The 20743-nt window shown below is 51.8% G+C and overlaps 2 protein-coding genes across 5 annotated transcripts in view; both read left to right on the top strand.

Annotated features, from left to right (window-relative positions):
* Positions 1–18982, top strand: part of Arhgap39 (Rho GTPase activating protein 39) — a 100818-nt gene extending 81836 nt beyond the window's left edge. For 2 of the 4 annotated variants that reach the window (XM_057791575.1, XM_057791576.1), the window contains exons 5-12: positions 3821–5174; positions 6035–6596; positions 12216–12308; positions 15249–15322; positions 15903–16102; positions 16774–16865; positions 17431–17600; positions 17738–18982. In XM_057791575.1, coding sequence (XP_057647558.1) covers positions 3821–5174; positions 6035–6596; positions 12216–12308; positions 15249–15322; positions 15903–16102; positions 16774–16865; positions 17431–17600; positions 17738–17932 — 2740 coding nt within the window. In that variant the 3' untranslated portion in view covers positions 17933–18982. Of the gene's footprint in view, positions 1–3820; positions 5175–6034; positions 6597–12215; positions 12577–15248; positions 15323–15902; positions 16103–16773; positions 16866–17430; positions 17601–17737 lie in introns of those variants that run through there. The other 2 variants (XM_057791577.1, XR_009058469.1) reach the window with 2 other exon arrangements.
* A 149-nt stretch (positions 18983–19131) lies between these two features.
* On the top strand, positions 19132–20454 carry C17H8orf82 (chromosome 17 C8orf82 homolog). The gene is made up of 3 exons (XM_057792743.1): positions 19132–19323; positions 19749–19797; positions 19994–20454. Exons 1-3 carry the CDS (start codon positions 19162–19164, stop codon positions 20437–20439), a joined length of 657 nt encoding a protein of 218 aa, XP_057648726.1. The 5' UTR covers positions 19132–19161; the 3' UTR covers positions 20440–20454.
* Positions 20455–20743: the final 289 nt, after the last annotated feature.

Genomic DNA, 20743 nt, shown 5'->3' with positions numbered 1-20743 from the left:
TGTCCTTGATTCTCCTGATGTTTGTTTTCTGTAGTAGGAGCTGCGGGCTGTGTTCCTGCTGCCCCAGCTCCTGGTCGCCTGGCTAGCTTATGCCCCGAAATAACAACACACAAACTCTATTCATTTAAACACTGCTTGGCCCATTTCTATTCATGTGTGTAGCACCCCAAGGTGCGCTTACCGGGAAGATTCTAGCCTACATTCATCCTGGGTCGGAGCTTCATCGCATCTGCCCCAGAGAGCAGAGCTATAGAGTCTGAGCTCACTTTCTCTTCCTCCCAGCATTCTGTTCTGTTTACTCCACCCACCTATGTTCTAACCTATGAGGGCCAAGCAGTTTCTTTATTTTTTAACCAATGACCTTCCTTCATCATTTGTTCCTATCTCTGGCAACTCAGAGCAGAAACCATAGGAATGGGAGCCTTTTCTGAGCCAGCCAGTCATGAAGTCTCATCAGGCCACAAGTGGACAGCCACAGAGTTGTGCCCTGATTTTGTGAGTGGGCCTGTGTCTGGCACTCTCGAATAGGCAAAATCCTTCTTCACCTGCCTGTACTGGAAGATGTGGTCTTATCACAGAACAGGCTTTCCCTTCCTTAGGACACTAACTTGCCTTTGACTTTCCCTGACCCCTAGGATAGCTGGAGAGGCTGGACCAAATACACAGAGTAGACTGGAGTCATCAGAGATGTCCCGAGCAATGAGATCTGGGGACTAGGCTTTGAGTATGCTCACTGTGCCTAAACCACCAAGACTATAACTGTCTTTGAGTTTCTCCTAGCCCTGGGAGACAGAAACCCATGCTCTCTCCCAGGAGGAGAGGGTAGCCAATGCATAGGCCATCCCCATTGCACAAGCCCAGCCTCAGTCAGCTTAGGTCCAAGCAGAATTCTAGGCTTAAAGGAATGGAGCTGGAATTGACATGAAAGCCTCTTTCCTGGTGATGATCTCTCCATGAATCCAAAAGTGCTGTGCAAGCTGCCAAGGGAGAAACCAGTCAGTAGTCCTGCCCAGCTGTCAAGCCTGGTCAGCTTGGCAACACATCTCCCGTAGTGCAGTAGTGGGACTAACTACATCTTGGGGGTAACCAGCAGCCATCTAATTAGACTTAAGGCCTAGTCTGTCAATAGTAGGGATTCATGCCTGGTAGTGTTAACCGGTACCTGGAAGGTCAGGGACTCTAGGGGAAAACCTACTACTGCCACTTTTCTAAACAGTGTAATGTCTGAGTACTTACTGTATACACACAGGTCAGTATAGCTCTCACCCCTCATCAGAGGAGCTTCTTCTTTGGTTTGGGTTGAGATTTTTGAAACAGAGTTTTACCATGTAGCCTTTGCTGGCTTGAAACTCACTATATAGACCATGCTGAACTTGAATTCACAGAGATCCTCCTGCCTGGAATTAACGGCATGAACCTTCACACCCTTCAGAGAAACTTCTTCTTTTTTTTTTTTTTTTTTGGTTTTTTCGAGACAGGGTTTCTCTGTGGTTTTGGAGCCTGTCCTGGAACTAGCTCTTGTAGACCAGGCTGGTCTCGAACTCACAGAGATCCGCCTGCCTCTGCCTCCCAAGTGCTGGGATTAAAGGCATGCGCCACCACCGCCCGGCTCAGAGAAACTTCTTTTTTTCAGTAAATAGAAACCCTTTCTGACTGATCTCTGCCTTAACTCTTTGGAAAAGGAAAGTAGCTCAAGAAATGAAGATCTGGAGCTGGAGAGATGACTCAGAGGTTAAAAGCACTGGCTGCTCTTCTAGAGGTCCTACAATCACATGATGGCTCAGAGCCATCTGTAGTGTGAAATTTGGTGTTCTCTTCTGGCCGGCAGGCATACAAAGAGGTAGAATGTTGGATACATAATAAATAAATAAATCTTTAAAAAAAAAAATAAAAGGAAGAAGCTGGGCATTGGTAGCACACGCCTTTAATCCCAACACTCAGGAGACAGAGGCAGGTGGATCTCTGTGAGTTTGAGGCCGGCCTGGACTATTGAGTGATTCCAGGACAGGCTCCAAAGCCGCAGAGAAACCCAGTCTTGAAAATCCAAGAAAAAGCAAAACAAAGGAAAAAAAAAAGAAAGACAGAAATGAAGAGCGGTTGAGGTGGCTGAAGAAGTGTGACTGAGAGAGAGGCTGGCACCCAGTCTCCAGACAGTTTGTCATCTGAGAGTGAATGAGGAAACAAGAAAAAATTTTTGAAAAAGATGAGGGTCATGTGTACCTGGCAGGTAAATGGACAGATATTATTTCATTTGGGACTGTGCTGCTCTCAAGGTCCATAACCGCATCTTCTAAATTTGATAATGAGTTGGCTGCAGTGGTACAGGCCTATAATCTCAGCACTAAGGAGGTGGAAGCAGGGTGATCAAGAGTTTAGTGTCATTTCAGCTACAGAGCAAGTTTGAGGCCAGTCTGGGCTACATGAAATATTGTCTCAAGGAAAAAGGGTGGGGGGGGATTGTATCTATACCATGTATGCAGTTGTGGTTGGTGCCTGCAGAGACCAGAAGAGGGCACTGAATCCTCTGGAACTGGAGTTACAGACTGTTGTGAGCTACCATGGGGGTGCTAGGAATTGAACCCAGGTCCTTTGGCAATGCAGCCAGTGCTCTTAACCATTGAGGTATTTATCCAATCTGTTTTTAAGCAGATTAATCTTGAGACTGGAAAGGTGGGGCTTGGTGGTCAAGAGCACTGACTGCTCTTCCAGAGGATCTGGATTCGGTTCTCGTTGCCTGTATGGCAGCTAGCAAGAGTCTGTAACTCCAGTACTAGAAGATCTGCTGCATTCTTTTGGCCCTGACAGCCACTGCATGCACATGGTGTACAGATAAATATGCAGACAAAATACCTATATCAGCGGAAATGAGTGTGATAGTAGACACCTCTAATCTTAGCACTCGGGGCAGAGGCAGGAGAATCTCAAATTCAAAGCCAGACATAGCTACACAGCCTTTCTAAAATAAGCAAACAGCATAGTTAAGTAGAGCACTAGTAAATATAAGACAGATGAGAAGAGAACCTGAAGGATGGAGAAGTGAGAAATTTAGGCCATCTCATAACTGAATGGTGCACAGTGAATTGTGTTGGAGTCCCAGAAGAGAAGAAAAAAGTAAACATGATATTTGAAATCACAGTAGCTGGTTTTCGAAAACTCATGCAAGATTATTCAGCCAAATTCAAAAGGTATTGGAAACCCTAGTCACAGGATCACTTCAGCAGTCTGAGGGGAGAACAGGAACATCTTTCTTGGAATACTGTTCCAAGCTTCTTGATACTTCAAGCATAGTCATGAGATGCAGGGCTCTTTCTGACCTCAGGCCTATGGGACAGGACATATATAAGCATTGTGTCTGATGTCCTTAGGGGCAGTACCACCCACTTAGTAAGCAAAAGACATTCAGAAGATGCCAGATACCCACCGTAACCTCCCTGGTAAGGGACATTTGTGAGTGCCCTTGACCTGATAGAGGTATTAGCAGGGAGCTGAGAGAAAAACAAGTATCTTTCTGCCAAGGTAAAAGTGGTGATCAAAGCAAGAGGAAGGCCACAGGAGCCATGTTTTGAAACTGCGCCCTGCGGTGCTCATATGGTAGGTATAGATTTGGGCTCTTCGATACCTGAGCCATTGACTGGCACCTCCAGAAGCAGTGCTCTGCCTGGTACTAGACTGAGCAAGAAACAGCTCTGAGGTGGAAGAGCTCTAGAAAGAGCACAAGACCATTCCAAACCTAAGCATGAGGAAGATGCTGGGAAAGTCTCAGGCTGGATGGTGGGGCTAGACTTAATTCTGCCAGTAACTGGTGTCACTCTCCATGCAGGACCTCCTCACTGCGGTGGAACTCTGGTAACAAGGAACGCATGCTCATCAAGGTTGCTGACCGTGAACCCAGCTTCCTCACTCCCCAAGGCAATGGTTATCCCTCAGACAGCCAGGCGGGAGGGCATCACCGCAGACCCTCTGGCAGCCAGCACTCACCTAGCCTGCAGACCTTTGTCCCTGACACTGATGGCACTGTCTTCTTTCCGGAGAGGCGGCCCTCACCCTTCCTCAGGAGGGCTGAGCTCTCTGGAAACTGTTCTCCACTGTTGATGCAGCCCCGAAAGCCCTCCAGTGATTCACAGCCCTCCTCCCCACGCTATGGATATGAGCCCCCACTCTATGAGGAGCCTCCAGTGGAATACCAAGCCCCCATTTATGATGAGCCCCCCATGGATGTACAGTTTGAGGCCAACAGCCCCTACCAGACTGGCTCACCACAGAGGTCACCAGGCCGAAAGCCCCACCCATTCCTGCAAACTACTAAGCAGACCCCGACGTCACCTTGCCAACAGCTGATGCGCACCAAGCAGAAGTACCCAGAGCGCTTTCTGAGTCTGGAATATAGCCCTGTGGGCAAGGAGTATGTGCGGCAGCTGGTGTATGTGGAGCAGGCAGGTTCCAGCCCCAAGCTTAGAGCTGGGCCCAGGCACAAGTATGCACCCAACCCAGGTGGTGGCACGTACTCCCTGCAGCCCAGCCCCTGCTTACTGAGAGACCAGCGCCTGGGGGTCAGGTCTGGAGACTATAGCACCATGGAAGGGCCCGAGTCACGCCCAAGCCAACCACCTACACCACTGCCCCAAGCCCAGGAGGATGCCATGTCTTGGTCCAGTCAGCAGGACACCATGTCTTCCACAGGTTACTCCCCAGGCACTCGTAAGAGGAAGAACAGAAAGCCCTCTCTGTGCCAAGTCCCTAGCACCTCATCCACTGATGGTCCTGGGGACCTTCTAGAAGAGCAGCCTCTGGCTGAAGAGCATTCTCCATGCAGGTCTAGCCTTACGCCAATAAAGGCTGAGGCAGACCTAGTACGAGGCACACCTGAGCCCTTCCTGGCACAGGCCCGACTGGCCTGGGAGGCACAACAAGCCCACTTCCACATGAAGCAGAGGGGCAGCTGGGACTCCCAGCAAGATGGCTCAGGGTATGAAAGTGATGGCGCTGTCCCACTGCCCATGCCTGGGCCTGTGGTACGAGCATTCAGTGAGGATGAGGCATTGGCACAACAGGACAACAAGCATTGGAAGCGGAGCACCTTTGAAAAGCTTGGCTTCCCCCAGATCCTTCTGGAGAAGAGCATCTCTGTGCAGACCAACCTGGCCTCGCCGGAGCCTTACCTCCACCCCTCACAGGTGAGGGCATGGGGAGGGCGGACGGGAGCTCTGGGCCACCAGACATCAGGGCAGCACAGGCAGAATGGGGCCTAGGTGTGCCTGGCATCCATGGCGTGAGTGTGACACCTGGAGGTTTTAGAACCCGAGTCTCAGGCCTCGTGTACCAGTTGTCAATGAGGGTCCACCTGTAGGCTGCCACACCAAGGCCTGAGTGTCTGTTTTCACAGCTCTGCCCTCTGGAATCCACCAGGTCCCAAGATTTGACACTGACAGTCTCACTGTTGCTTCTGGCTCCATTATCCATGCTAGTTGGCTACATCTGCCCAGCAGCAGTAGAGCCCACAGAAGGTGGAGTTAGAACCCAGAGGCCTCCTCCAGATGGTGTGGCAGGTTTATCTCCACCCACTGGAGAAGGCTTCAGTGAATTCTGGGAAGCAGCTGTCTTGGGTCCTCACGTGGCTTCAAGGACAAAGCCACCATTTGAGAAGGGGCTCTGATTATATAGGCAGAGGGAGGGACCAACAGGGTCAAGCCCTAGACAAGTGATAAAAGAGCCAGTCCTCCAGCACTAGGGTCACAGGGTCATGCAGAGGTGGGAATAGAACTGGTAGCTTGGTAGCTTTGCCTGTAGGAGGCAGTTGCTAGCCTTCCTTAAAGGTATCAAGGTGAGTTTGTATCCCTGTCTAAGATACCTTGTACCTCCCTCACCCAGTCAGGTTTCCTGAGAACAAAGACCAAGGCTATTACTTTATCCTCAGCCTCTTGGTCAAGTTGAGACTTGCCTGACTGGCTTACACCTCTTAGGGTTATAGTCCAGCTGGGCCTATTTGACTGCTCAGCCCACCCTCTGATGGCCCAGTCCCATTTGTCCTTCCCAGTCTGAGGACCTTGGTGCCTGCGCACAGTTTGAGAGCAGCCGGCAGAACCGCAATGCAGTACCCAGCTCCAGCTGTGTCTTCCCCACCTTCACACTGCGTAAGCCATCCTCAGAGACAGACATCGAGAACTGGGCCTCCAAGCACTTCAACAAGCACACCCAGGGTCTCTTCCGGCGAAAGGTGTCCATAGCCAACATGTTGGCCTGGAGCAGCGAATCCATCAAGAAGCCCATGATTGTGACCAGTGACCGGCATGTGAAGAAAGAGGCCTGTGAAATCTTCAAGTTAATCCAAATGTACATGGGTGACAGGCGAGCCAAGGCAGACCCACTGCATGTGGCCCTGGAGATTGCCACCAAAGGCTGGAGTGCACAGGGTCTACGGGATGAGCTGTACATCCAGCTATGCCGGCAAACCACAGAGAACTTCCGCCTGGAGAGCCTGGCCCGTGGCTGGGAGCTCATGGCCATCTGTCTGGCCTTCTTCCCACCTACCCCCAAGTTCCACTCCTACCTGGAGGGCTATATCTACCGGCATATGGACCCCGTTAATGACACCAAAGGTAAGGCCCAGCGTGTGGGACCCTCGGCACCCCAGCTTTGCTACTGCTGAGGTAAGGGCTATGGAGAGGGCTCCTAGCCATGCTGGGTAAAACCGGCCAGTTCCAAGAAGATACACAGTCCCCTGGAAGACCCCAGACCCGTGTTTCCTCTGACTTGTAGGCCTCTTCAGAGAATCCTATCTGAAACTCTGAGAAGAGCCTAGGTAGACCTGGCAGAAATAAGGATATGTAGCCTTGTATATATTCTGCTCCAAACCTACTACGGCAGGACAGGCATTGTCAAGGTCCTATACCCTTACCATACTCTATTTTGTTATCTTGTTGTTAGAGAAGATGTTCAGGGAGGCTCATGCTGTCTTCTGTGTGGGGTCTGGGCCAATAACCTAAGCAAGGAAAAACATAGTGACCAGGATGTGTCACCGAGCTCCAACCCACCGGCCCATCATGTATAAGATCATACGAGATCAGTCAGCGAGGCATTATGAGCTGTATTGCCCTGTGAGGGCAGAAGGTAGTATACTATCACAGGTCTCTTGCTTGCCTGTGACTGCCAAGGCCAAGTACAAGGCCCTCAGAGATAGGCCATGGTTCTGTCAGCTAGACAGTTGCTCTGAGCCCTAGGCTAGCTAGAGTGGGCACAGGGCAGAACAACATAGGTAGCTAGCTGTGTAGCCATCTTCTACCTCAATAGTTACAGGTACCTGTGGATTATAGCCACAGAACTGATGTCCAGATGGACACCCACATGCTGAAACACACACAGTACTGCGCATTGCTCCTTAGGAAGAGAAGAGTCTGTCTTGGACTAGAAACTGAGGTCCTGTTCAGAGCCTCTAGGCCTTGTCCCCAGCAGGTATGGGGAAAGCAGTCTTTATAATACTGTGGGGTAAATGTGTGCACATGAGGACAGGAATGAAGCTGCGTGACTTGAGCAGGCTCCTGGGGAAGGTGTGCAGGGCATAGGTACCATGTTGTACCTCAGCCACTTGGGAATGAAATTTCAGAATACATGGAATTTCTACCCCAGGCATGCTCTTTTTGCCATAGGTCCTGGAAGATGCATAGCCTTGCACATGGTCTATGTTCCCTTACCTACACTGAGGGCCAAAATCAGGTTCCAAGCAGCTTGGGCCTACTATAGGCCTTAGTGGGCAACTCAAGAACCCCAGTCTTTGGTCCTCTTAAGCCTTTCTGAGCATCAGGGGAATCCTGGAAACTGTTTTGTTGACCTCATAGATCACTTCCTTGTCCTCTTTTAAGGGGCCTTCCAATTTATTTGAGCTATAGGTTAAGAAAATGTCCCTCTACTGCCTAGCACAGTGTGAGGCCCATAGTATACCACAAGAGTATACTTGAGTTAGTCCGTGAGCCAATGAAGACGTGGGAGATGATCCGAGGCTTAGAAATCCCTAGGTCAGCTACACAAGAAGACTGTAACTGAGCTATTTCTGTAGGATCTCCTGTGATACTACCCTTCACACAGAAGTGTCTGTGGATGCCTCTTTCCCAGTGTGTAATATACATGGTGTCATGGCTAACATAAAATAAGGAGATGGCTTTAGCCTGTGGGCTGGGGTTTGACAGCACCCTATTTAAGGCCCATAAGGCCTTATCTCTGGACACTTGAATGGTAAGCAACCAACATGTGCCTTGCATCCAGGTTGTGGGGCCTGGGCTGCTCTCACTGTCAAAACATCTCGGGATTGCCTCAAGTTTGCCTGTGTGCAACTTTGCTTGGCCTGGAGCCCAGAAGAGACCTCTGCATACAAGCTGATTGTCCCTTTTCAGCAGGCATGTTCAAGTATATGGTCCTCACCGGGCATAAAGCCAGCACGCAGGAGGCAGATACAGAATTGAACTTTTTGGGGTTTTTTTGTTTGTTTGTTTTCTGGTTTTTTGAGACAGGGTTTCTCTGTGTAGCCCACACCATCCTGGAACTCACTGTGTAGACCAGGCCAGCCTTGAACTCAGAGATTTGCCTGCTTGTGCCTCCCAAGGCTGTGATTAAAGGCATGCAACACCACTGCCAGGTTGCTACTCCATATATTTTTTTAAGTAATTTGTTTATTTTTATTTTATGTGCATTGATGTTTTGCCTTTGTACATATTTGCATGATCTATGCTGAATCTCCTAGAATTGGACTAGATTGGAGTTACAGACCTGGGAATTGAATCTAGGTCCTCTGTAGACCAAGCTGGCTTCGAATTCACAGAGATCTGCCTGCCTCTGCCTCCTGAGTGCTGGGATTAAAGGCGTATGCCACCATCACCCCGTTTTTTTTTTTCTTTCTTTTTTTTTTTTTTTTGTGTGTGTGTGTGTGTGTATGTGTGAATGTCGGTGTGAGGGTGTCAGATCTCTGGAACAGGAGTTACAGTTATGAGCTGCCATGTGGGTGCTGGGAATTGAACCTGGGTCCTCTGGAAGAGCACTCCATGTTCTTAACCGCTGAGCCATCTCTCCAGCCCCTTACTCCGTATTTGTTTTTTTTTTTTTTGGTTTTTCGAGACAAGGTTTCTCTGTGGTTTTGGAGCCTGTCCTGGAACTAGCTCTTGTAGACCAGGCTGGTCTCAAACTCACAGAGATCCACCTGCCTCTGCCTCCCGAGTGCTGGGATTAAAGGCGTGCGCCACCACCGCCTGGCTTACTCCGTATTTTTTAAGACTTTCCAATGTCTAGCTAATGGTGGTGAAAAGCTATCTATGGTGGCACACACCTATAATTTCAGCACTTGGAGGCTGAATTAGGAGAAGCATAAATTTAAGCTCAACATGATGACCCTAACTAACATTAGTAAAAGCTACATGGCGAGACACAATCTCAAGAACAAAAAACATGAACAGGGTCTGGAAAGGTGGCTCAGTGGTTAAGAATGTATAGTGCTCTTGCAGGAGTACCCAAGTCCGATTCCCAGCACCCACATTTGGTGGCTCTTAACCAACTGTAACTCCAGTTCCAGGGAATCTGATGCTTCTAGCCTCTGGCCTCTGGACACTTGCACCTACATAAACATACAACACATATTCGCATGCACACATACATACATTCGTGCACAAACATGCTTATTTAAAAAGTCTTTAAAATTAGACCTTGTCTTAGATATTGTTCTGCTGTGAAGAAACACAATTGCCAAGGCTACTCTTGAAAGCATTTCCAGCGCCCTCTCACACTGGTAATGACTAACCTCTGAAACTGTGATTAGTGCAGAAGAGCAGCGTGCTGGAGGACTTCCCACCACTAGCTTGTTACAGATCTGGAGTAATCCAGTCTGGTCTGCATGTGACCATCACAGAGGTTCAGAAACAGTCCCACTCAAAAGCAGGTCAGTGAACAAACGGAGGCCTTCCTTGAATGGTGCTGTAGCTTTGGCGCCTATCCTGGAACTAGCTCTTGTAGACTAGGCTGGCCTCAAACTCACAGAGATCTGCCTGCCTCTGCCTCCTGAGTGCTGGGATTAAAGGCATGCATCACCACTGCCCAGCTGAGGAACTGGATTTTCAAACACAAAAGAAACTAATCCCAAACTTTGCTTGCACTGTATGAAGAATTGGGAGAGGATTGAAGGGGGGAGGGAAGCAGAGAAAAATATAAAACTCAATAAAAATCACTTTTAAAAAGGGTGGGGGGAGAAATTAAAGAAGGATCTCTGTGAGTTCAAGGCCAGCCTGGTCTACAAGAGCTAGTTCTAGAACAGGCTCCAAACGCTACAGAGAAACCCTGTCTCAAAAACCAAAAAGGAAAAAAGGAAAAAAAAAGAAATTAAAAAAGGAAAGTCTTGAACCAAAGCATGAAACCCCAAACCAGACACAGGAGAAATCCTTTGTCTTCCTGAGTTAGGCCGTGGCTTTTACATAGTACCAAAACCACTATCTGTTGGAAAATTGAACTATGAGAAGTGAATCTCCAATGAGATAGTGTTGAGATAACGAGGAGCTTAAGTGTGGCTCGGTGGTAGAGCCGGGAGTCTGGGGCTCAGTCCTCAGCATCTTCCCCTGAAAGAGGAAGGAAAAGTCAGTTATACGGGCTGCAGACAAGGAGCAGAAGCTGTGTAGACTGATCTCTGTGGGGACAGGTTAAAGTGTAGTCATTAGTATGAACTCATATGTTAATAGAAACACCGATCGACACCTACAGAAGTGTTTATAGAAATATATATGTACATAGGGGTCAGTGGATACGTATTTGCTTACTCTGTCAGCTGAGAGGCCCTTAGAAGCAAGGATAACTCAATAGCAGCAAGTACACCTTACACCGTTTTTTGGTTTCTAAATATAATTTTCCATCACAAGAAACCATAGTCCTGGGGCTGGTGAGACAGTGGTTAAGAGTACTGGCTGTTCTTCCCTCCAGGGTCCTAAGTTCAATTCCCAGAAACCACTGAGTAAATTTAAGAAAAATAAAAGCTAATAGTTAAAAAAATAAAGAAAATAAGCCATAGTCCTTTTGAGAAATGACTGATATCCTAGTGTGAGGGTGTGGAAGATGTCAAAAGTGACTGGGGTGCTGGCATGTGTCTGTAATCTCAGCACAGAGAGGGCTTGAGGCTGGTCAGCCCTGAGCTCTACAGCAAGGGATCAAAATTTCAAGACCTCAGAAATGATTCAAGGGCTGCAGTTATAGCTCAGTGTAGAACACTTGGCTGTTATTCATAAGGCTGCGGGTTCAGTCCCTAGCACCCAAAATAAGTAAAAAGGAAGTAGCCACGCCTGGTAGTGTAGTCTTAGATCAGCTACTCAGGATGCCAAGGCAAGATCAAGAGTTCAAGGCCAGCTGTGCCAGTCTAAATAAGATCTTCTCTCAAAAAGGAAAAGCGGCTAGGCAGTGGTGGCACATGCCTTTAATCCCAGCACTAGAGAAGCAGAGGCAGGCGAATTTCTGAGTTCGAGGCCAGTCTGGTGTACAGAATGAGTTTCAGGACAGCCAGGCCTACACAGAAAAACTCTGTCTCAAAAACAAATTTTAAAAAGTCAAAGAGGGCTAGACCTATGACTCAGTGTTAGAGTACCCACCTAGCATGCACTGAAGTTGGGTGTTCAATCACCAGTATTGACAATAGAGGCGGGGTGGGGGTGGGGGGGTACATGAGCCAACCGAAAACTTCCCAGTGGCAAAGCTCAAAGCAAAGTATAAAATAAATATCCTTAACACATTCCGTCCTTGTGACTTAACTTCCAAGGAACACGTGAAGAATGCGGTAATTTCACAGTGCAGAAATCTGACAGGCACGGCCTCAGCCAGGTGGCAGTCCAGTCACCGCCATTCACCCATTCCTGTTGACTTTGTAGTTATGTGGGTCTGTGGAGCAAACAGCAGCTGAGGAGCCCAGGCTCAAACTTTCTGTCAGCAGAGAAGTGTGAGCCAGCTGTATCTTCTCTCCCCTGGCTGTCCTCTGCCCTCCTACCCACCGTAGGCCCTCTGGTCATGTAGCTCTAGAAAGGGCCCAACCCCTCACTCTGACCTGTGTGTACACAGAGCCGCCTCGCCCCAGAGACCCATGGCCATCAGCTTGATAGGGACAGACCCTGGCGGTTCCAGGGACCTTGCCACCAAGCGTGGAAACCACATGCGCAGTGGTTTCTGGTGTATGTCCTGTGGTCCTCACAGTTGTGTTTGCTCCCCAGTGACCCAGCACATAAAAGAGCTTCTGGAAAGGAACAGTAAGAAGAAGTCCAAACTGAGAAAGAAAGCCAAGCCTTATGTTGAAGAGCCAGATGGTAGGGCCTCTGCAGCCTGGGTGCTGCCTCTGCACCGCTCTGCTTCCACCATGGCCGCCTGGCCCTCTTTCTAACCGCTTCTGGGCTGGGGGAGGGACACTAACCTCAGGCTTGGGGCCTCCCAAGCAAGCAAAAACTGGAGGTCTAGGGTGCCAAAATGACCCTAGAGAAATGGTGCATGCCCTGCACCTCTTCCGGCAGTACCCAGGACAATCCACAACTTGCTTCTTGGGGGACTAACCTGTGAAGGCCTGGAGTCAGTCCCCAGGTGAGTGAGTGGGCCTGACGCTGGGGTGAGGCTCACAGGTGGAGCTGGTTGTCTTGGGGCAGGAGAGCCCACCCTAGTATAGTTAGGGGATCTTCCCTCTCCCACGGTGGCCCCAGCAAAGCCTTCTGCAGTCCAGGATTCCTCTGCCTTCTTCCACCAGCAGCCTTCTATCTCTTCCCCTGAGCCCTGTCTCAGGACTGTCTGCTGCACTGAACTTCAGGCAAGGCTGTGACCTCGCTACCTAGAGCTCTCAATTCAGCACTGCCACTCCTCCACAAGGCCTCAGCTCTGGCCTTCCTGCACCAGCTTTGTATAGAGCTGCTTCCATCAGGCCGTGGTTCACGGTATTTGAATCCCGTCTCCTGTTCTTTGCTCTGCCTGTTGTGTGCCACCCACTGGAACCCAGGGACAAGGCTGGGGAGTTTTCTGTAGATGAGGTCTATTTCAAACAAACTGGGCCAACAGGAAGCTGCAAAGCATGGTGGGCCCTGCAGGCGATGACATCTATAGGACTGGAAATTTGTCCTTGCTCAGGGCCTCCCAGGCTGCCCTAGCTCAGACTGCTCATGGGGACAGTAGTAGAAAGAGACCCTGCTTGCCTAACCACCGGGGGCATGGAGCTGCATGTATACCAACCGTCTGTGAGTTGTGGCCACAAGGTAGGGATCGAGTGACTGTGGAACTTGAAGCAGAACTGGGCAGAGCCCTGGAGCTCAGACTGTCAGGTAGAGAATCTGGGAGCATTCATTCCCAGGACCATGCAGAGTAAGCAGCAGCAGACACAACAAACCTTGGGCACATCCAGCTATCTTTGAGGCTTACAGCCTATCCAGATTCCTGCTACAATAGTAAAAACTCTGGTGTGCCGCTCATCTAGAGCTATGTTAAGCCGTCCATCACACAGAACTGTTACCTGCATCCTGGTGGAGGCTCTGGCCAAGGCTCAACAAGGCTCGACTGACCTCCTCTTATAAGTAAAGGTCTCTGTGGAGTGGCAATGACACCGTGATCTGCTCTAGACACTTAGCAAGAGCTGAAATCACTGCAGCTTTCTAGACTCCAGGCCATATGTGACCCCAGCCTCAGGCCTAGGCTAGCAGCTACCGCCACCACAGCAGCAGCTGTCTACTTACCGCTGGCTACTAGGCTTCCAGCACAGCCATTCTCAGGCCTCCGCGAGACAGGCGTTATCTCCGTCTCTGTCCTACAGAAAAACTGAAGCAGTTTTTCATACCTACTACCAGCTCAGAGGTGATCGGAGTAGGGTTTGCTCTGGTCCTGAGTGAGCATCAGATTAAGCAGCACTGGGTGGGCAGAACAGGAGGCAACAGGCTTAAGTCCGTTCCACTGCTCTCAGACCCCATCTGCTGAGCTGAGCCAGGGCAGTGAAAAGCACTTAAGCGCTCTCCATCCTTATAAAGTAAGGCAACCTCATGGCAATCGTGAAGGGCAGATAGCCTGAGGGAGAAGCTCTAGTGCTCTCTAGATGACTGAGGACAAAAACCACGGTGATCTGCCCGAGTCTGTGGATCACTTGGGACCTGGGGCAGATTGTCCAAAACTTAAATGTCGGAGAGATTTATAATTATTTTGGTTAGAAAAGAACCATTTTACATATGTGAATAAAACTTGTGATAAAGGTTCTCATGGGCCATAATATACTTGTGGAATGAGTATACTTATATAATTATATATAATAACTATATGTATATATCTCATATATGTGTGTGTTCCGTATGACACACACATATGTATATAAAGTTGGGGATCTAAGGACCTCTCCAAGACCTCAGATGTCTATAAGAAACTGTCTCCTTTCAAAGGCAAAGGTACTCCCAATTACAAACTTCACAGCTGCGGGTAGTAGAGGCAGAACCTTCCAGGGAAGGGGTGTCCATTTTCCAGAAGCACACAGCTGGTGTTTGTCCATGACACTTCTTGGCATGTTCTGTCATCTGCCACCATTCTTATTTGCTGGGACAGGTTGGAGACACTTGACACCTACCAACACTCCAGTGTCACTAGCTCTGCTGCAGGGCATGAGTTCCAGGGAGCTCCCTACCTTGAGAGAGGAGGCCAGACCTTCAGCCCTGTCGTTATCTTACCCGCTGGTTAGATAGAGCGCTGGCACAGAGCACTGGCATCTTCTGCAAGCTGTCTTTCACTAAGAGCCAAGCTTTGGCCACTCACTCTTTCCCTGACACTCTGCTCCCAACTTCACTCCCTTCCTAAGGACGCCAGAGCTGCTGGAGAACTGCCTTTGCCCCAGTGCTGACCAAAGGCACCAAATGCTTCATCCAGTAGCCTCTTCCCCTGGGACCAGGGAAAACCAAAGGTCTTGCTAGGGTCACCTAAGGAGGAAAGGAAGTGGCGTTTGAAAGCCTGGGACCCAGGGTGTGCTCTTTGCTCCCCTGTTCTTCCTAGGTGGATATAGGAAGGCTGGTAGAGGGATTTCTCCTACCCTAGCTTCTAGAGATGGGGGGGGGGGAGTGTCTCTTGCCTCTCCTCTTGGGTCTCTGCTCTAAAGGGCTGCCTATGAGAGAATATGGGCTACTATGTAGCTCAGGGTTGGATGAGAAGCTGGCCACATCCCAAAACCCTTATAGTTGCTTTTCTGAATCCCTGTGTCCCACGTGTCCACCCCAGGCTGACTGCCACCCTTTCTCTTCCAGGGGTGGCAATAAGCACCTATGCGAAGTACTGTTACCACAAACTTCAGAAGGCAGCCCTGACTGGGGCCAAGAAGGTACAAATACTTCTGGGAGAAGTAGGGTAGGGTAAATGGCTCTCCTGCAGTCCACACACAGACCTGATGGAAGGGCAGTGAGACTCAGTGGAGCACTGGCAGGCTGCAGAGAGCCCCAGCCTGGATAGGAAGGCTTACACCTGTGCTTCCACAGTCTCTTGCTCTTCAAGGGCCCCCGACCATGCCTGGGCCTCTAATGCAAACGGGTACACATACTAGACAAGGCATCAGGTAGCCTTCCCAAGTAAGGTGCTGTACCCACCTGGCCCTATCCAGCCTCCTAGAGCCTGGGAATAGCATCCTGGCTGCACTGTCCCTAAGAACTCCAACTGGCATGGTGAAATGCAGCAGGCAGGCATTGCCATATGCAAGCCTGTGCTGGAGACCCTCACCCCTCCACCTTTCTCATATCTGTAGTTTGGAGTGTTGCAGATGGCCTGATGGGAGATGCCTTTAGTGACTTGGGTTAGGGTCTGGGTTGTCCCTAGTTCTTGTTGGGCCAGGACCCAGAGTGATGGAGAAGAGATGAAAGAAGGAGGCTGAACTACAACAGGACCTGAATGCTGAGCTGTTTTCACAGGGCCTAAAGAAGCCTAATGTGGAGGAAATCCGACATGCCAAGAACGCAGTGTTCAGCCCATCCATGTTTGGCAGTGCACTGCAGGAGGTGATGAGCATGCAGAAAGAACGCTATCCTGACAGGCAGCTGCCCTGGGTACAGACGCGGCTCTCCGAGGAGGTGCTGGCACTCAACGGTGACCAGACAGAGGGCATCTTCAGGTGCCTTACCAACCCCAGATTGTGGGTGGGGAAAGGGAGCACAGGTGTGTGTTCACTATATATCTCTGATATCAGGGACCATAAAGCCTAGAGGCCATTTAGCCAAAAGGGACAAAACAGTGTCCCATCCAGAGGAGGCAAGTTGACTGTTACCCCCCAAAATCACAGCATGGCCAACCAGAGCCAGCCAACAGAGGTCCAGAGGATACCAGCAAGGACATCACCTATGACAAGAGCCTTAGAGACGGCATGCAGCTGGCCAGACAGCACAGCATCACCAGTGCATCATCCTGTGTGAACAGGGATGTGCGAGACCGTGCAGTATCAACCATTGTAATGACTTGCCTGTCAGGATCAGGGATGCCCAAGTCCCCAAAGGATAAGCAGGGAAGCCAAGGGCTGCAAATTTGGGCTTTCGTAGCCTGCAGAGGGAGACAGCTACACAGAGAAGTCAGCAGAGTCCATGAAGGGAGAATGGCCCCAGGAGAATCTCACACCCCTGACCCAAATGTATAGAGCAGGATGCCCCCAAAAGAGCAACAAGGTCCTAAGTCACCCCACCCTACATGAGAGAATCAGGTTGGTGGAACCTTGAAGCTTTCTGCCACTCCAAACTCCAGCACTAGGGCAAGATGATTTCCTCTAGTCTGAGTCTTGGCTATACTCTCTAGGGTCCCTGGTGACATTGATGAGGTGAATGCCCTGAAGTTGCAGGTGGATCAGTGGAAGGTACCTACAGGCCTGGAGGACCCCCACGTCCCTGGTGAGCCCCAGACATACTTAACAGCTGGGCAGGTGTTGGCCTGCATGCATATCCCAGAAAGTAGATCACCATTCAGGCCGGGATCCCTGTCCAGTCATCCACCCCAGGATCACCCTATGGCCCTGTCCCTCTGTCCTTCTGTGGCTACATCTCACCATCCTCTTTCACCCCCTGGAAACTATTTCTTAGTGAAGTGATGTCTCCCCATCACTTCTAGACATCCTCCCACCCACTGGACCTACCAGTGTTCTTGGCCTACCCAGGGTTCTGCCCCTGCAGAGCAGCCCAGCCCACAGCTCCTGGGGCATTTTTTGACAGCTCCTTCTGAGCACAACCCTTCTGAGAAATTCTGTTTTGTAGTCATTGTGGACACACACCTATACCACCAAAATTGATCCCAGGTTCTCCATCAGCTAGTGTCTCTGGGATCTGGGCTCAGTCTCAACAGCCTGCTCCATACCCTCACACATAGTACACACACCCTATGTCTCTGGATGTGGTCTCTGGTGGATGCTTGGCTTAGGGGCCCCCAGATCAACACCCTCTAAGTCACTCCCACCCTCAGCATCGCTGCTGAAGTTGTGGTATCGGGAGCTGGAGGAGCCCTTGATTCCTCACGAATTCTACGAACAATGCATTGCGCACTACGAGAGCCCGGAGGCTGCAGTGGCCGTGGTGCACGCGCTACCGCGCATCAACCGTATGGTGCTGTGCTACCTCATTCGCTTCCTCCAGGTACGCTTGCTCTGCACCTAATGCCACGCCAATGCTCACCTTTCACCCTACCCAATCCACCTTCCCCACCAACCCCTTAATAGCCACGCCCACCCTCCACTTCGCTCTCCTCTCCCTACTCCGCTCCCCCCACTTAGGTGTTCGTGCAGCCAGCCAACGTAGCCGTCACCAAAATGGACGTCAGCAACCTGGCCATGGTCATGGCACCCAACTGCCTGCGCTGTCAGTCGGATGACCCACGCGTCATCTTCGAGAACACGCGAAAAGAGATGTCCTTTCTGAGAGTGCTCATTCAGCATCTAGATACCAGCTTCATGGAAGGCGTGCTATAGCACGCGGGCTACGGACACCGGCCAGGGTGACACCCAGGGAGGTGGGAGGGAAGGTCCCAGCGGCGAGGCAGCATGCCAAGCCCCGCCAGACGCCCGCCCTGCCCCGCCCCCAGACCCTCCTGGGCAAAGCAGCCCGCCATATCTCGCGGCCAGTTCCTGCGGGCTCCGGCTCGCCCAGCCGACCGCAGGCCAGCCCCGAGAAGTGCCTTCTGTTTGCCGGAGCCGAGCGACACTGCCCTCCTGGTCGGCCGAAGCACATGCCGCGTTGCTCAGGGCAACACGACCTCGTCCCCTCTCCAGGGCAGTCTGCCACCAAGGCTCTTGCCCTGATCCCTCCTACCCTAGTCTAGGGGCCTCTAGCTGGGGCCTGAAGGAGACTTAGAGGCACTCTAGAGAGCTGTGCTAGCCACCGCTAGGACACGGTCCTGTCGACCCAATGCCTTTGGTCCTGATGGCTCAAGGTCTTTGTGCAAGGGGAGACCCCACACCAAAGCCCTGTGGGGTGGGGCCAGGGCTAGGTAGGCGTTCTTGGGGCGGGTGGGGGAGGGCGAGAGGTTTTTGTTTGTTTGTTTTGGGGGGGTTGTTTTTGGTGTGAGTCCAGAATCTAACCCGCACCCAGCCTACTTGTGTATAAAGATATAAATAGAACGACAGATGTCAGAACTAAGTTTGCTAAGGACATAGTTTTAACCAGATGCTATTTATCTCTTGAACTGCCATTGCCGTCCTCGCGCTGAGCAAGTTAGCACCACCTTTTGACCTCGCGGCCTCTGACCAAACTACACGCGGGCGGCGTGCGGATGGGACTCGTCCGCGTTTTCCATTCTGGAATCTGACTTCCAACAGTTGTCAAGCTTCATTTCTCCCGTTTATATATATATATATATATATATTTTTAGAGTTGTTTTTATTTATTAAAAACAAAAGTCCCGCCCTACCGAGGCCCGCAGCTCTCTGGGGCGGGTCCTGGACCTCTCCAGCGGCCCGGCCGCAGGCGCTCTCTCCGACGTGTGGACCGAGGCGACAACGCTCCGTGTGAATAAAGTTCAAATGCACACTCTGGTTGCCTGTGCCTCGGGTTACTTCGGGTGCGGTGAAGGGTGGGGGGCGGGGTCCACATAGCATGCCTCCTTCCGGGCGCCCCGCCCCGCCGAGCACGTGCTGTCGGCGGCGGAACCCAAAGCATCCGGCGCAGCGCCGACTGTGTGACCTGTTTCCGGTGTGGAAGGATGTGGCCGCCTTGCAGGTCACTGCGTAACTTGGCTCTAGCCTTGGCGAGATCTCAGGGAGCTCGGGCCTGCAGTGGGGACGAACGTGTCTCCTACACACAGGGCCAAAGCCCGGAGCCCAGAACCCGCGAGTATTTCTACTACGTGGATCACCAGGGCCAGGTGTGCCTGGCGCGTGCCAGGGAGGAGTCCTGAGGGAGCTGCCTCGGGCGAGGAAGAGTTCTAGGGCCGGGTGCTACGTGTGGTGTTGGACCTGACTTTCAGAGCCCAGGCTGGGAGCCGAAAGCCCAGAGGCTGCCCCCTCCACGGCATCGCCATCCCGCCCCACCCCCAGCCTGCAAGCACCAATCCCAGAGCTGAAGGCTCGCAACTGCTGGAGCCCAGCGGCCCGCAAGCCTGCTTTAGAAAGGGGGACGAGGGGGCCGCCGCGCGGGAAACCTGTATGTAGGCGTGAGCCAAGTCTGCGGGGCCCTGACACATGCCCCCTCGAACACCGTACACAGAAAAGCAAGAACAGCGACACAACACTGGGCTTGGGGCTTTCTGTTCAGGATTTATTGTCCACTGTCTGTCCCTTCTGTCCGCAGCTTTTCCTGGATGACTCCAAAATGAAGAACTTTATCACCTGCTTCAAAGGTATTGCTTGCTGCGCAGCTCCCTCAAGCCTCTCTCCCTCTGCCCTGCCAGGTCTCCAGCTCCCCCACTCCGCGGGCAGCCCCCAGCCCCAAGGGGGCCGGCAGTCTCCCGCCAGTGCTGGTGTGCCCCAGGGAGAGGAGCCTGTCTGGGGAGCTAGGTCACCAGCGAGAACAGTCGCGCCTTTTTCTTCCTACAGACCTGCAGTTCCTGGTCACTTTCTTCTCCCGGCTGAGACCTAACCACAGCGGGCGCTATGAGGCTTCCTTCCCCTTCCTCTCTCTCTGCGGCAGAGAGCGTAACTTCCTGCGCTGTGAAGACCGGCCCGTGGTCTTCACGCACCTGCTGGCCCCCGACAGCGAGTCCCCTCGCCTCTCCTACTGCGGCGGCGGCGAGGCCCTGGCCATCCCCTTTGAGCCGGCTCGCTTGCTACCCCTGGCGGCCAACGGGCGCCTGTACCACCCGGCACCGGAGCGCGCAGGCGGCGTGGGCCTAGTGCGCTCGGCCCTGGCCTTCGAGCTCAGCGCTTGCTTCGAGTACGGACCTGAATCACCCACGGTTCCCTCTCACGTGCACTGGCAAGGTCGCCGCATCGCCCTAACTATGGATCTGGCCCCGCTGTTGCTCGCTGCCCCGCCGCCCTGAGCCTCCAGCTGGGGCTGGGTGGGGAGGGTTAGGGCAAACACTGGGCTTCGTAGTACTCGCAGGTTACCCCTCGGTCCCAGACTTCCAGGTCGACCCAAATGTCCCCAGTCACCTGCACGCCGGTGACTGAGTGCGCGTGCGCGCAGAGTTGCGCCTTGGGCCTCGTTAGGTTGGCGCTGTCCAAGGTTCTGGTGCGGCCCCGCTATTCTCGGTCTCTACAGCGGTCCCCTCTCCGCCACCTCTAACCCTTACAACCGGTCTTGCATCCTACGGATTGGCCTGCTCTGGTCACGTCAGGCTGGGC

The sequence above is a fragment of the Chionomys nivalis genome, chromosome 17 (assembly GCF_950005125.1).
Source record: "Chionomys nivalis chromosome 17, mChiNiv1.1, whole genome shotgun sequence".
Classification (NCBI taxonomy): Eukaryota; Metazoa; Chordata; class Mammalia; order Rodentia; family Cricetidae; genus Chionomys; species Chionomys nivalis.
This window is presented reverse-complemented; position numbering and strand designations above follow the sequence as displayed.

What these genes read in the sequence shown, in the direction of transcription:
- C17H8orf82 (XM_057792743.1), top strand. Translation starts at nt 19,162, where the DNA reads ATGTGGCCGCCTTGCAGGTCACTGCGTAACTTGGCTCTAGCCTTGGCG. An exon ending in ACGTGGATCACCAGGGCCAG is followed by an intron (nt 19,324 to 19,748) that starts GTGTGCCTGGCG and finishes TTCTGTCCGCAG; the next exon opens with CTTTTCCTGGATGACTCCAA. An exon ending in CTTTATCACCTGCTTCAAAG is followed by an intron (nt 19,798 to 19,993) that starts GTATTGCTTGCT and finishes TTCTTCCTACAG; the next exon opens with ACCTGCAGTTCCTGGTCACT.